This window comes from Helianthus annuus, chromosome 16, assembly GCF_002127325.2.
Source record: "Helianthus annuus cultivar XRQ/B chromosome 16, HanXRQr2.0-SUNRISE, whole genome shotgun sequence".
NCBI classification, from domain to species: domain Eukaryota; kingdom Viridiplantae; phylum Streptophyta; class Magnoliopsida; order Asterales; family Asteraceae; genus Helianthus; species Helianthus annuus.
Window position 1 is genome coordinate 99,855,462 of NC_035448.2, and position 13,885 is coordinate 99,869,346.

At 35.8% G+C, this 13,885-nt stretch overlaps 3 protein-coding genes across 3 annotated transcripts; all 3 read left to right on the forward strand.

The window, feature by feature from the left end:
* The first annotated feature begins 748 nt into the window (after nucleotides 1-748).
* LOC110919404 (putative F-box only protein 15) lies at nucleotides 749-1,807 on the forward strand. The gene has a single exon (XM_022163676.1). The coding sequence runs from the start codon at nucleotides 749-751 to the stop codon at nucleotides 1,805-1,807; it is 1,059 nt and encodes a 352-aa protein (XP_022019368.1).
* A 2,254-nt stretch (nucleotides 1,808-4,061) lies between these two features.
* Nucleotides 4,062-6,971, forward strand: LOC110919405. Its single transcript, XM_022163677.1, has 2 exons — nucleotides 4,062-4,991; nucleotides 5,211-6,971. Exons 1-2 carry the CDS (start codon nucleotides 4,062-4,064, stop codon nucleotides 6,969-6,971), a joined length of 2,691 nt encoding a protein of 896 aa, XP_022019369.1.
* A 5,138-nt stretch (nucleotides 6,972-12,109) lies between these two features.
* On the forward strand, nucleotides 12,110-13,244 carry LOC118488226. The gene is made up of 2 exons (XM_035985464.1): nucleotides 12,110-12,258; nucleotides 12,821-13,244. Exons 1-2 carry the CDS (start codon nucleotides 12,110-12,112, stop codon nucleotides 13,242-13,244), a joined length of 573 nt encoding a protein of 190 aa, XP_035841357.1.
* The last annotated feature ends 641 nt before the right edge of the window (nucleotides 13,245-13,885 follow it).

Below are 13,885 nucleotides of genomic sequence, written 5' to 3' on the forward strand. Positions count from 1 at the left end.
ATAATAGAAGGCAAACGTGATCGATGTTGTTTTGAACTTTCTCTTCGAGATAAGACGTAAGTTATTATTTATTATTAACATATTACAAACATAATATTTACATTATATGTAAGAAAATATTATTATTAGCAGAACTTTAATCCAAAACCGTAATATACAGTTGTCACACAATACAAATGTTTTTGTCCGCTCTGAAGCCTTCCGATGTTATACATACCATTCGAGCCGTGCAACAAAAGTCTATCATATATGTATCGCGTGTCAAGTTGGTTCATCTACCAGATAGTATGTTATGCTTTACACATGAACATTCTAAAAATTAGTTAGATTTAATGGCTCATGTAATTTAATAAAAGTTATATTTTATTTGTTATTTCAGTTAATATTTTGAAGTCTACGGAGTTGAGTACGATTACGTATGAACCAGATATGGTCGAGGCACGGGATATTTAAATTATGGATCGTTATCCAAGTTTGTGTTTAAGTTAGAAACATTTGGTGTTGTTATATGTTTAGTTGTTGAATATTAAAGTCTCTCTTGATGTTTAGTATTTTGCCCTTTTTTTCCCCTCATATTGAAGTAATTGTAGAAGTATATTTTACTTTGTCTAATCTTATAATATGATATTACAAGTATGTTATATTACTTGCTTTACAAGTAATGGTTACACCTATTTTTCACCAAACTATAATCTTCTTAGATTGGACAACTAAATAATCATTATCTGTGTTAAACGAAGGTATAACCATGGCTGACCTTCCTGTTCATACAATCGTGTTTGAGATATTAACGAGGGTGCCAGCGAAGGATGTAGGTCGTTCTAAGAGTGTATGTAAGCAATGGTACGCGTTACTGTCAACACAAGATTTCGTAAGGATACATTGTTCTCGCTCATTAGTTTCATCTAACCAGAGAGTTCTACTAATTGACGACCTAACATGCTCTGTTCATCCGATCATCTTTCAATCCAATGACTATGGGCCAAGCTCCATAGTTACATTTCCATTCCATCACCAAAATAATGATGTCTCAATACTTTCACATTTGAACGGATTGTTGTGTGTTTGCTTGAATCATACATACGAGCTGCTTCTTTGGAATCCAACAACTACTGCTTTCAAGCATTTGTCAACCCCTGATTCTCATGGATTCTATATAAATAACCTTGATGCCATTGGTTTGTACGTTGACGCTGACGATGATTACAAGGTCTTGCATATAAAGCGTAGGAGTGGTGTACTTGGTGTCTATGTTTATTCTAGGGAAGTAGACTCTTGGAGAAATATTCCTTTCATAACAAGACAAGAGTACCTAAGCCCTCATTTCAATTGGTCAGCTGGCACATTTTGTGGTGGTACTCTATATTTCACTGTTTGCGAATGTTGGATTGGAGGTACGAATGTGGTGATTTGTTTTGATGTTAATTCGGAGCAGTTCAAGGAGATAAGCTTTCCACCTGTTCCTTCTACAGGAATGGTTCAAGGTGTTTTAGTGAATGTAAAAAATGAGCTTCACATGTTTGCTAGCACTGGCATGTTTGAGATGACAATTGACCTATGGACGCTACAAGGGGATTACTGGATTAAGGTCTTATCATGTCCTCCGATCCCCCCGATATCATTGTCATTGTGGTGCGATATAACACATTATGTGACAAATGGTAATTGGTTTGTGATGACTAAATTAGGGAAGTTGTTTACAATTGAAATGGATATGAAGCCCTTCGAATGTTTTTATCCCGTTACTTGGTTTCGAGGTTTTAAGGGTGCGGTGTTTGTGGAGACCATTGTTTCACCAAGTATTTAGTTTGGCTTTCACTTAATGTTATCATTATGTATGTCAACATTTTAAGGATTTGTGTTTTTTTTCTCTAAGTCATGATATTCGGCTTAAGTCATGTATTTTAATGTTATCATTATGTATTTCAATGTTATCATTCAGTTTGTTTTTCTCTAAGTCATGTGTTTGAATGTTGTAATGATTTGAGAATTTCATCATCTATGATAACTCTCTTTTATTTAATTTGCAAGGTATTTGTCACTTTGTCAATTTACAATGACTAATGGACAACCAAACCATCGTAATCATGCTTCTAGCTCGAGCGGATCTACTAAAGCTGAAAAACGAAAAGAGTATCACAAAAGATACTATGCTGCACGCAAAGAAAATAACAAAGTATCTAAATTTGGGAGTGGTGATGCCTCCCAAAGTGCTTCATCAATATCTTTAATGAGTAATAGGTCAACAGAAAGGACGCCGTTAAGAAGTTTACAAACTAATATTACTCAATTTACACAAACAACAAATGAGAACGCCTCAAGTGTTTCTACTATAAAACGCAAGGAGTACAATAAAGGATGTTCTAATACACGAAACGATAATGGAATGCGTATTTCAAATGGCAGTCAAGTCAACCAAACTCCGATAGATGATGTTACGCCGACAACCACATTCCCATCTGTAATTGACGTAGTCAGGCATAGAACATCACGAGGTTTCTATTTATTTAACAATGATTTCTTTTTTTCGAACTTGACATCTTTTACAACCTTCATTACTTAATACACCAATTTTTTAGGTATTCGAATTCATCCGCGTACTTTATTACCCCAATTTGCTGAAGTAATTGATCAACCTTCCTTCCAAGATGGGAGCGTGCAAGATGATCCTTATAATTTTGTTTACAATGGTGTACCTGGAGAGCATCGTGTTTTAAAGGAACGAGGTGCATGTCCTAATTGTGGAGCAAAACGATTTCAGTATGAATTTGATACCTTTTGTTGTATGAGTGGGAAAACTGTGTTAGCAAACTTAGAAATTCCAGAGGAATTGTACCGACTTTTCACGTCTCAAGATGAAATTGGAGATATGTTTAGGCAAAACATCCGTGCTTATAATACCAATTTTTCTTTTGCCTCAATGGGTGTGACATTGGATGATACATTGAACAATATGAGAGACGGCGTATATACTTTTCGTGCACATAAAGGAATATATCACAGAATCGACCAATTAGTTCCGAGGGATGGGACCCCTAGGTACTTGCAGTTGTATTTTTACGATCCTGATACTGAGTTAGATCACAGACTCCGATGGCCAAATCTTGATCGGCGTATTACTCAGATTTTAACACGTGTTCTTTCTACAAACCCATATGTCGATACATTTAGAAGACTTGCGGAACTGGACCTCTGGACAACTATAGAGTCACTTTGAATACTTCGGTTGAACTTGACCAAAGGGTGTACAACCGACCAACGACATCGGAGGTATATATAATATTATATTAATTGCAATTATTTAATTGTATTGCTTATTTTACTTACTTATAGTTCACAATTATATAGGTTGCTGGTATTTGGGTTGAAGGTAATGAAAATATCACTTCGTATAAACGAAGTATTATTGTGTACGGTAGGTCTGAATATAGTCAAACTATTCAGCCGTACTTCAGCTGTTACGATCCATTGTCGTATCCTCTATTTTTTCCTAATGGTGAGTCGGGTTGGCATGGTAACATACCACGTCACGGAGTATCAATCAATGAGGTTCGCAACAATGACAACATCGAAGGAGAAATGGAAGGTACCAACAATTTGTTATCCTTTTTTAAGTGAAGATCATAAAAATAGTGTAATGCGTTTTATTTTTATTAACTGTTTGTTTTTAATACATCTTCATCGTTCAGAGGCAAACACACGAAGTGGTCGAACAACCGTGGCTATGCGAGAGTACTACTGTTACAAGTTCCAGATTCGATCTACCGATAATGTGCTTTTGTTCGGTGGTAGGCTGCTACAGCAGTTTGTGGTTGATGTTTACATCAAAATTGAGACGTCACGCTTAGAATTTTGTGAGAGAAACCAGGCTAAGATTCGGGCTGAATTGTACCAAGGTATTGTGGATTGCGTCAATACTGGTGAGGTTCATGCAAACAGAGTCGGGAAAAGAATTGTGTTGTCTGCATCTTTCATCGGGGGGGCCTCGCGACATGCGACGTCGGTTTCTAGACGCGATGAGGTTAGTTCAAGATGACGGCAAGCCTGATGTATTCCTTACAATGACATGCAATCCTAAGTGGCCTGAGATATGTGATAACTTACATGTTGGTCAAACTACTACAGATCGTCCAGACCTTGTTTCAAGAGTGTTCCGGGCTAAATTAGAAGATCTTAAGGATCAACTCTTCAAGAAACATGTCCTCAGGGAAGTTAAGGCATACGTCTATGTCATTGAATTTCAAAAGCGGGGTTTGCCGCATGCACATTTTCTCCTAATCATGTACCCGCAACACAAGATCAATAACGCGGACCATTATGATAAGGTTGTGTGTGCTGAAATTCCTAACAAACTAACACATCCCAGATTGCATGAGATGGTTGTCAAGCACATGATTCACGGTCCTTGCGGCAATTTACGATCAAGCAGTCCTTGTATGCAGGGTGATCCTAAAATTTGTCGTTTTCACTATCCTAGACAATTTAACGAACAGACGACACAAGGAGAAGATTCGTATCCGTTGTATCGAAGGAGAGACACCGGGATAGAAGTGGACCTACGAGGACAAACACTTGATAATAGATGGGTGGTCCCATATAACCCAAGGCTTTTGATGATGTTTAACTGCCACATGAATGTTGAAGTTTGCTCAAGTATAAAATCTGTGAAATATCTTTTCAAATATGTTTATAAAGGACATGACAAACAGGTTATTCAAGTCGATCAAAGTGAGCCAGGGGTTGTTATTAATGAGATAAAAAGATTTCAAGATGCACGCTACATATCGCCCCCAGAAGCTATGTGGCGCATTTTTTCCTTCCCTCTTTCTCAAATCTTTCCTACTGTTCTAGCCTTACAACTTCATCTCCCAAATAATCAGATGGTTAGATTTAGAGATGATGACTTGATGCCCATTGTTGATAGGGAAAGGGATAAGAGAACCATGCTAACAGCATTTTTTGAGATAAATAGAAACGATGAAACAGCAAGGGTACATTTGTATAAAGATTTTCCAAAACACTTTACGTGGAATGGAAGCACACACCGTTAGAGTCGTCGTTTCGGTAAAAAACAAAGAGGTCGTATCGTTTCCGCTAATCCAGCTGAAGGAGAAAGGTACTACTTACGCCTACTTTTGTCAAATGTCAGAGGGCCTACTTCTTTTGAACATCTTTGCACAGTTAATGGTCAACAATGTGCGACATTTCAGAAAGCAGCTCTTGAGTTAGGCTTAATAGAAGACGATGAATATCTATCACAATGTCTCGAAGAAGCCTCTACGTTTCAGTTTCCCAATGCTCTTAGAAGGTTATTTGCGACCATAATGATTTTTTGCCAACCTGGAGATATTCGAAAGTTATGGAATGACCACTTTGATTCACTGTCTGAAGATCATCGGTTACACTGTCAAAGTATAGAACGAGTTCAAAATATGGTTCTTACCGAAATTAGTGTCTTTGTACAATCCATGGGTAAAAATTTCAATGAGTTCGACCTTCCTAAGATAACAGACGATGTTAACTTACAAGATGCAGGTTATCGTGAGTTACAAGAAGAGTATGGGATTGTTTTCGAACCTGAACACTTGAGTGCCAAAGATTCACTTAATCCGGACCAAAAAAACGTGTTTGATGAGATCATGATGCATGTTGATAATGATCTTCCAGGCGTGTTCTTTATTGATGGTCCAGGTGGAACTGGAAAAACATTTTTGTACATTGCCTTGCTTACTGAAATTCGGTCACGTGGTCTTATTGCTCTCGCAACAGCTTCATCAGGTGCAGCGGCTAATAATATGCCAGGAGGTAGAACGGCTCACTCGAGATTCAAGATTCCTCTTAATCTTGAAAATAATTCAATGTGCAATATCAAAAAACAGAGTGGGGCCGCTAAACTGATTCGGTCTGCCAAAATAATCATATGGGATGAAGCGTCGATGGCTAAACGACAGGCGATAGAGGCAGTCGATCGTACATTCCAAGACATTATAGGTGTTAGTCTCCCATTTGGTGGAAAGATAATGGTTATGGGAGGTGACTTCAGACAAGTGATGCCGGTTATTAAACGTGGCACTCGAGCACAGATTGTAGACTCCAGCGTACGAATGTCACCTCTTTGGTCTTTGACTAAGAAGATGCGGTTGACCATAAATATGAGAGCGCTAAAAGATCCATGGTTTTCTAAATTTCTTTTAAGAGTCGGCGATGGAACTGAAGAACCAATCGAAGGAAACTATATCCGCATACCCGATGACATGACAATTCAGTGCAACAACAGAGAAAACGCTATAAAAGAATTGATCCATGCCATCTTTCTATCAATTGAAGATAATGTATATTCTTCAGATTATATAATCTCTAGAGCAATATTGTCCACTAAAAATGATAGTGTTGACGAGATTAATAATCAAATGATTGAAATTTTTCAAGGGGAGGAAAAAGTTTATTACAGTTTTGATGAAGCTGAAGACGATCAGCGCAACTTCTATCCGGTCGAGTTCTTAAACTCGCTAAATGTTAGTGGTTTGCCGCCTCATAAGCTTCGTTTAAAAATTGGATGCCCAATAAGATTGTTACGTAATATCGATCCATCACATGGCCTGTGTAATGGCACGCGATTGATATGTAAGGGTTTCATGCGAAATGTTATTGATGCGGAAATTGCAGTCGGTCAACATGCCGGCAAAAGAGTTTTTTTGCCAAGAATCCCTCTAACCCTTTCTGAAGATGACATGTTCCCATTCAAGCTGAAAAGAAAACAATTTCCAATTCGACTTAGCTTTTCCATGACGATTAATAAAGCTCAAGGTCAAACAATTCCGAACGTTGGTATTTATCTTCCGGATTCTGTATTTTCACATGGACAACTTTATGTCGCGTTATCAAGAGGGATTTCAAGACAAAGTACGAAGAGAATTCAAACAAAGCGGAGTTTACACATCAAATGTTGTCTACCAGGAAGTGTTGCGTGATTAATTAATCGCATCCGAATAAAAAAGAAGGTAAGTTAGTAGATTTTGTGCCTTATTTGCTTCCAGAAATTACCTTTTAATTACTATTTTAAACCACCTGTAGGCGTCTAACATTTTTTTATGTGTTGAAATCTGGTACAGTAGAGGAGAAGGTACAAGAAAGTCATAAGCGAACGGATGTATTGGTAAAACAGGAAGAGATACAAGAGACTCCCCGCACGGTGTTTTTATTGTTTTGTCCAGCTACTTGACTGTTTTGAACTCTTCTTGTTTTTAATTACATCTACTTCCTTGTTTTGTACTATTCTTATAGAAGATCACCAAATAATCGATAAACTAACAGAAAAACCAGTGCCATTGTATCACGAATAAGAAAACTAACTTAAGTACTATACAATATTTCATGAGACGACGGATAAACTAACGGTAAACAATTATACTATTGTAAATTGCCACTCCCGCCGCATCGCGCGGGTAAGTGACTAGTATATATATATATATATATATATATATATATATATATATATATATATATATATATATATACGGTTACTATGAAGAAACACTAAAAATAATATAATTTTTAGGCTCGACAATAAATATTTTCAATACCACAAAATTCCGGAAAGTGTAAAGTGAAAATCCACTAAGTGTAACATATGGAATATAAGAATTGTACAATTATACGGATACATATGGAATACGTACAAAAATACACTTGGTGATATTACAAAAAATACAAAAATTGTACATGTATACAAATACGTATATAATACATACATAAGTACCAATGATGGAATGTACAAGTATACGTATATACACGATATGCATATACGTATAAATACGACATAAATGTCATTGATGGAATGCACAAATATAAGTATAAATACGGTATACATATACGTATAAAATACGCAAGTACATAGTGATGTGCCCAAATACACTTGTTGAAGTGTACACTCACAAAGAATACCGTACATGTACATTAACGGAAATACGATGTTAAAATAAATATTTTTAAGAATTATATCTTGAAGAGATATACATATATATTTGTGAAACAAATATACGCAAGCAAACCGAACATACATGTACACGTGAATGAGGTTCACTAAACTTAATATATATATATATATATATATATATATATATATATATATATATAGGGGAAGGTTCAAATGAAAACCACTAGTTATTGTGAAAACTCGAAAACTAATTAAAAAAAGCCAAAAAAACATACAAAAATTTTTTTTTTTAATTTTTTTTTGCAATCAAAATTTCGCAGGTTTTTTAATATAAAAAAAAGATTTTCAAAAAAAAAAAATTTTTTTTTTGTGTAGTGCACATGTGTAATACTGCACATATGTATGTGTACTACACATGTGTATTATTACACATGTGCACTACACAAATTTTTTTTTTTTTTGAAAAAAAGTTTTTTTTATATATAAAAACTAGCGATTTTTATAAAAAAAAATTGAAAAAAAAAATTTTGTGTGTTTTTTAGGCTTTTTTTTAGTTAGTTTTCGAGTTTTCACAATAAAAGTGGTTTTCATTTGAACTATATATATATATATATATATATAGGGTAAGGTTCATGCGAGAACCACCTTATTACGAGAACCGCGAGAACCAATGTGAACACAACCTAAAATAGCTAAAAAAAACCTAAAAAAACCCTAAAAAAAACCTAACCCCCACCCCCACCCCCAAAAACCTAAACCCCCCACCCCCCCCCCCCCCAAAAAAAAAGACCTAAACCCCCCTCCCCACCCCCCAAAAACCTGATCCCCCCACCCCCCCCCAAGCTAAAATGCTAAAAACTAAACTCTCAAAAAACCTAAAAAATCTAAAAAATCAAAAAAAATCTAATTTTTTTTTATTTTTTTACTATTTTTTATGTTCAAATCGCTACTTTTAGTAGCAAAAAAAAAAAAAAAATTTAAAAAAAAATTTTTTTTTTTGGATACTAAAAGTAGCGATTTTTATATAAAAAATAGTAAAAAAATAAAAAAAAATTTGGGTGTTTTTTAGATTTTTTTAGGTATTACTGTTTGTGTTCACACAGGTTCTCGCGGTTCTCGCAATAAAGGGTGGTTCCTAACGGATCTTTGTCCTATATATATATATATATATATATATATATATATATATATATATATATATATATATATATATATATATATATATATATATATATATATATATTCGAAGAATATATATAACGAACTTACGCCGGTGCGCCCACTTATACCGTGTGAGACACGGGGACTCAAATGGGCTAGGCCCATTCTTATTTGTGCCAGGCACAAAGACACACATGGGCTAGGCCCATTCTTGTTAGTGCGAGGCACGAAGACTCACGAAGGGCGAGGCCCATTCGTACACATTACGAATGCAAAATATATACAAAAGAAGTGTATATATATATATATATATATATATATATATATATATATATATATATATATATATATATATATATATATATATATATAGGGAGCCGCTAAAATGAAAACCACCTCCAATTATAAGAACCATGAGAACCACTCTCCACCAATCATATTTTGCCAACGAAAAGGGTAGTTTGGTCATTTACCCATAATGTCTAATCCCACCCGCTCTCTCTTCATTTAATTCACACCCTCTCTCTTTATGTCTGCTTAAAGTCTCATCACTTTTTAAATATCATTTCGTCTCTCTCCTCTATGTCTCTCTCCTCAAAGAAACTCAAATCTTCATCTTCATCTGATGAAGAAACTCAATGTTGGAGAAGAAATCAACCGCACACCTCCTCCTCCACAACAACCATCGAACCACCGCGTTTACCTCCGCCGCATCCCCGATCCTCAACCAGAACACCACCATAACCCCATAGTCTGATGTCGCCGGTGTTTCGAGTTCCAGTGTTTTCAAGATCCGAGCCGGTGTTCGACGGTCATGGTTGTTTATAACATTTGGGGGTTGGTGGCGGCGGCTCTCCGGCGGCATCTTCTGCCTCCCTTTCCTCTCTGCCGCCCCCTTTGAGACTGGTGTTTGGTGGTGGTGGCGTTGTGGTTGGTGGCGGTGGATGAAGGCGGTGGTGGTGGGTCAGCCACACCCTGTGACGGCGACGGTGGTGGTGGGTCAGCCACACCCTGTGACGGCGACGGTGGTGGTGGGTCACCCACACCCTGTGACAGCGACGGTGGTGGTGGGTCAGCCACACCTTGTTGGTATTGATCTGTTGGTATTTCTTGTTGTTGGTATTTCTTTGATATTTTTTGGTTTAGATCTGTTGATATTGACTTTTCTGGGTTTGAATCTGGGTTTAAATCTATGGGGTTTTGACTTTTCTTACTGGTTTGTTTTTACGATGATGTTCATGGGTTTGAATCTGGGTTTGAATGTTGAATCTGGGTTTTTAATTTTGTTGAATGTGGGTTTGAATCTGGGTTTAAATCGGCTGTGATGATGCAAAAAAAAAAAAAAAAAAAACTGACGATGGCGCGGCAAGGATGGCGGAGGGTAGGGTTTTGAACCTGCAACCCCACTTTGCAGCCTCTGATTATCGGAAACTGAGCCAAAACTTCATTTTCTTTTTCTAGAATCCACTCGTTCTTTTGATTTTTGTTTGTTGCGTTTTTTTTATTTTTATTTTTAGGTGTCGATGATGATAACAATATATCTAAGACGCTTCATCGAGTTTGCAATTTCTGGGTGCGTTCGTTTTTGCGTAAAAAAAGTTTTTGTAAAAAAAAAATTAAATCAAAAACTTTTTGACGTAAACCGTAAACTTTTTAACGTAAAACGTAAAAAGTTTAGGTAAAACGTAAAAACGTAATTTTTTTTTTACTAAAACGTGTTTGTGTAAAAAAAAATGTTAAACCGTAAACTTTTTAACGTAAAACGTCAAAAGTTTAACGTAAACGTAAAAACGAAAACTTTTTTAACGTAATAACGTAAAACGTAAAACGTAAAACGTAAAACAAAAAAAAAACGTAAAATGTAAAAAGTTTTACGTAAAACGTAAAAAGTCTAACGTAAATTGTAAAACGTAAAAAGTTTAACGTAAAACGTAAAAATTTTTCGTAAAACGTAAATTTTTTTACGTAAAACGTAAAATTTTTTTACGTAAAACGTCAAAAACGGCGCTTTAAAAAAAACGCCGCTTTACCGAGCGTAAACAATGGCCTGAAAAAACGGGATGTAAAAACGGCGCTTTTAAAAATACGGGATGTAAAAACGACGCTTTTAAAAACGGGCCATTTTAACGCGTTAAAATGAGATGTTAAAAATGCCGTTTTTAAAAAAAACGCCGTTTTAAAAAAAAAACGCCGCTTGAAAAAGCCGAGCGTAAAAACGGCGTGAAAAAATAAAACGCCGCTTGAAACGGGATGTAAAAAACGGCGCTTTTAAAAAAACGCCGCCTGAAAAAGCCGAGCGTAAAAAAACGGTGTGAAAAAACGACGCCTAAAAAAGCCGGACATAAAAACGGCGTGTAAAAAACCGGCGCGCAAAATTAATTGTTTTTGTCAAAAAATCTGAATTTAAAATTGTTTTTAATAAAAAAATCTTTTAAAAAAATAAAAAGTAATATAATAAAACTTAAAAGTAATATAATAAAACAAAAAAGTAATTAAAAAATAATAAAGAGAAAAAGACAAAAAAGTGTTATTTTACTAAACTAACCTTTTGGATTAAAAAATTAAAGATATAATAAGACAAAATGTATTTAATATTAATTTTTCTTACTTTTAATCTCATCCATTCATCTTGTTGATCTAAAGGCTAGAAAGTGGTTCATATGGTTCTTACAACTAGAGGTGGTTTTCATTTTAGCGATCCCCTATATATATATATATATTAAAATGAACAGACGAAACAAGTGCCAACATATTTAAAATACACAAGGGTTCCAAATACAATAACGTTCAAGATGAGCAACGTGTACACGATTTAACATAAACCCAATTGTCTAATGAGTTAGAGCACTTGTAGGTTGTTACACGCTTTTGGATACCCGATTTGCTAGCACATATTACGGACGCAAACTTGTGAGTTCATGTCCCCCTTTTCTTTTAAACATTTCCGGTTTTATAACCCTCGGGGGGAAATACATGTTTACTATGGTATGGTTAAGCTATGGAATGGAATAGATGGATCATGTGCGAATAGGCGTGAACTTAGGCCCCATTAATCCTGTTGATGACCAAGGAACAAAAGTGGTAGATCTATCGGGTACGGGCGAGCCCCACTCACGAGTCCATGTGGGACCACTTGGAGTGCTTTTGTGTCCCAGTCGAGGGTAATCGGCACTAAATTGTCTATGGGTTGAGTGCTTCCTATGTTGGCACACATATTAATTTCCTTGCAAAACATTAATGATCAACAAGTTCATTGACGCTTTACATACCAATTTTGATACTCGAACTTTCAAATGTTTTTAAGATTCATTTGATGCGCAACTAAAACACATGAACTCGCTAACTTTTGTTGATGTTTTTAAACTTACATGTATTTCAAGAAATTAAGTGGATCTTGGTGTAGAAGGTTTCAAGTTTCAAGTTTGTCAAGAAGTCGATGTCATCCACATTTGGAAGGGTTTGGTCCATATATCCTGTCTTCGAACAAGACATAGGATGCAAGGCCTTGCTATTTAAAAACTGTATTTTGAACAAGTTATTTTATAATATTTATTAACTTATGTTGTCCTTGTGATCAAACAACTTATGATGTGTAACATTTATTATGGTAATGGATGAACATCATGCATGTTTTATTTCATATAGTTTGTTTACTTACATCATATGCAATGAAAGCCGATCAAGTCACACTGTGCACTTCCGCCTTTAATGCCGGTGGGACAGTGTAGAGGCTGATAAGGTAACTAATGAAGCTGTAGAGGGTAATGAGGGGGCTGGTAAGCAGGTTAATAATAAGGGTAAACAGCCTGAGGTTGAGGATGCATCATTCACTAACAGTTTTAACTATGATTTCGATAATGCTGATTTCACAAATGATTTTCCTATACAAGGACATGATCATCAAGATAATCTGGTTGACAAACAAAATGAACAGGCTGACAAACAAAATGAAGAGGGTTGTGAGGTTGAGAATGCTGAGGGTGGTGAGGCTGAGAATGATAAAGACGGTGAGGCTGAGTCTGATGATTCATCTAAGGATGATGACTCAGATGATAGTGAGTTTATAAAAGGGTTAGATAATATGGATGAGGTTGAGTATGACATCATAGATTTCAATGCAAATGTTGACATGGGTGACTATCTTTGAATATTAATGTCACACCCCAACCGATGGCGAAAACATTAGAGTGAGACGAAAATGAGATTGTTCGAGACTTCATAACTTGCTAATTGTGACAATATTTAAATAATTCGAATTTCATTTCATGATAAGGGGAATACATTTAAACAACACAACATAATATTAAACTAAGTGCGTTTCTAGCCATCCTACTAGATTCTTTCAACGCATCATCATCATCATCATCACAAACCTGCAATATATATTAAAGTAACATGTCAACACAAAATACATTGGTGAGCATACAAGTTTAGTGTGCTAGCATAGGTATACAAAGAATTTGTTGAGATCCACATGGCAAAACGTATACTAAGGCATAAACATAACATGAACTAGCACGCATGACATACGTGTCAACCTAAAGATTCCACTAGCGTAATCTCATCACCAAAGCGGCGAGGCCGTTTACGAATGAATACTAAACAATGAACCTTCACTGGGCGGTGTGCTACTCCTATAGCGCTATATATGTTAAGGTAGGCTTGTACGAAGTTAATGACAAGGTATAGTGTAAGAATGGCTTCTAGCATGCACGTATTTCTAGAGTATAAACGTATGAAACAGGTTTATCGGATTCGTTTGTACGAATGATTTGCATTACGGTGTTT

Bases quoted from the DNA above. Each gene is read 5' to 3' on its own strand.
- LOC110919405 (XM_022163677.1), top strand. From the start codon at position 4,062: ATGACATGCAATCCTAAGTGGCCTGAGATATGTGATAACTTACATGTT. The intron at 4,992-5,210 runs GTACATTTGTAT...GCGACATTTCAG, and splicing joins GAAACGATGAAACAGCAAGG to AAAGCAGCTCTTGAGTTAGG.
- LOC118488226 (XM_035985464.1), top strand. From the start codon at position 12,110: ATGGATCATGTGCGAATAGGCGTGAACTTAGGCCCCATTAATCCTGTT. The intron at 12,259-12,820 runs GTAATCGGCACT...CCGGTGGGACAG, and splicing joins CTTTTGTGTCCCAGTCGAGG to TGTAGAGGCTGATAAGGTAA.
- LOC110919404 (XM_022163676.1), top strand. From the start codon at position 749: ATGGCTGACCTTCCTGTTCATACAATCGTGTTTGAGATATTAACGAGG.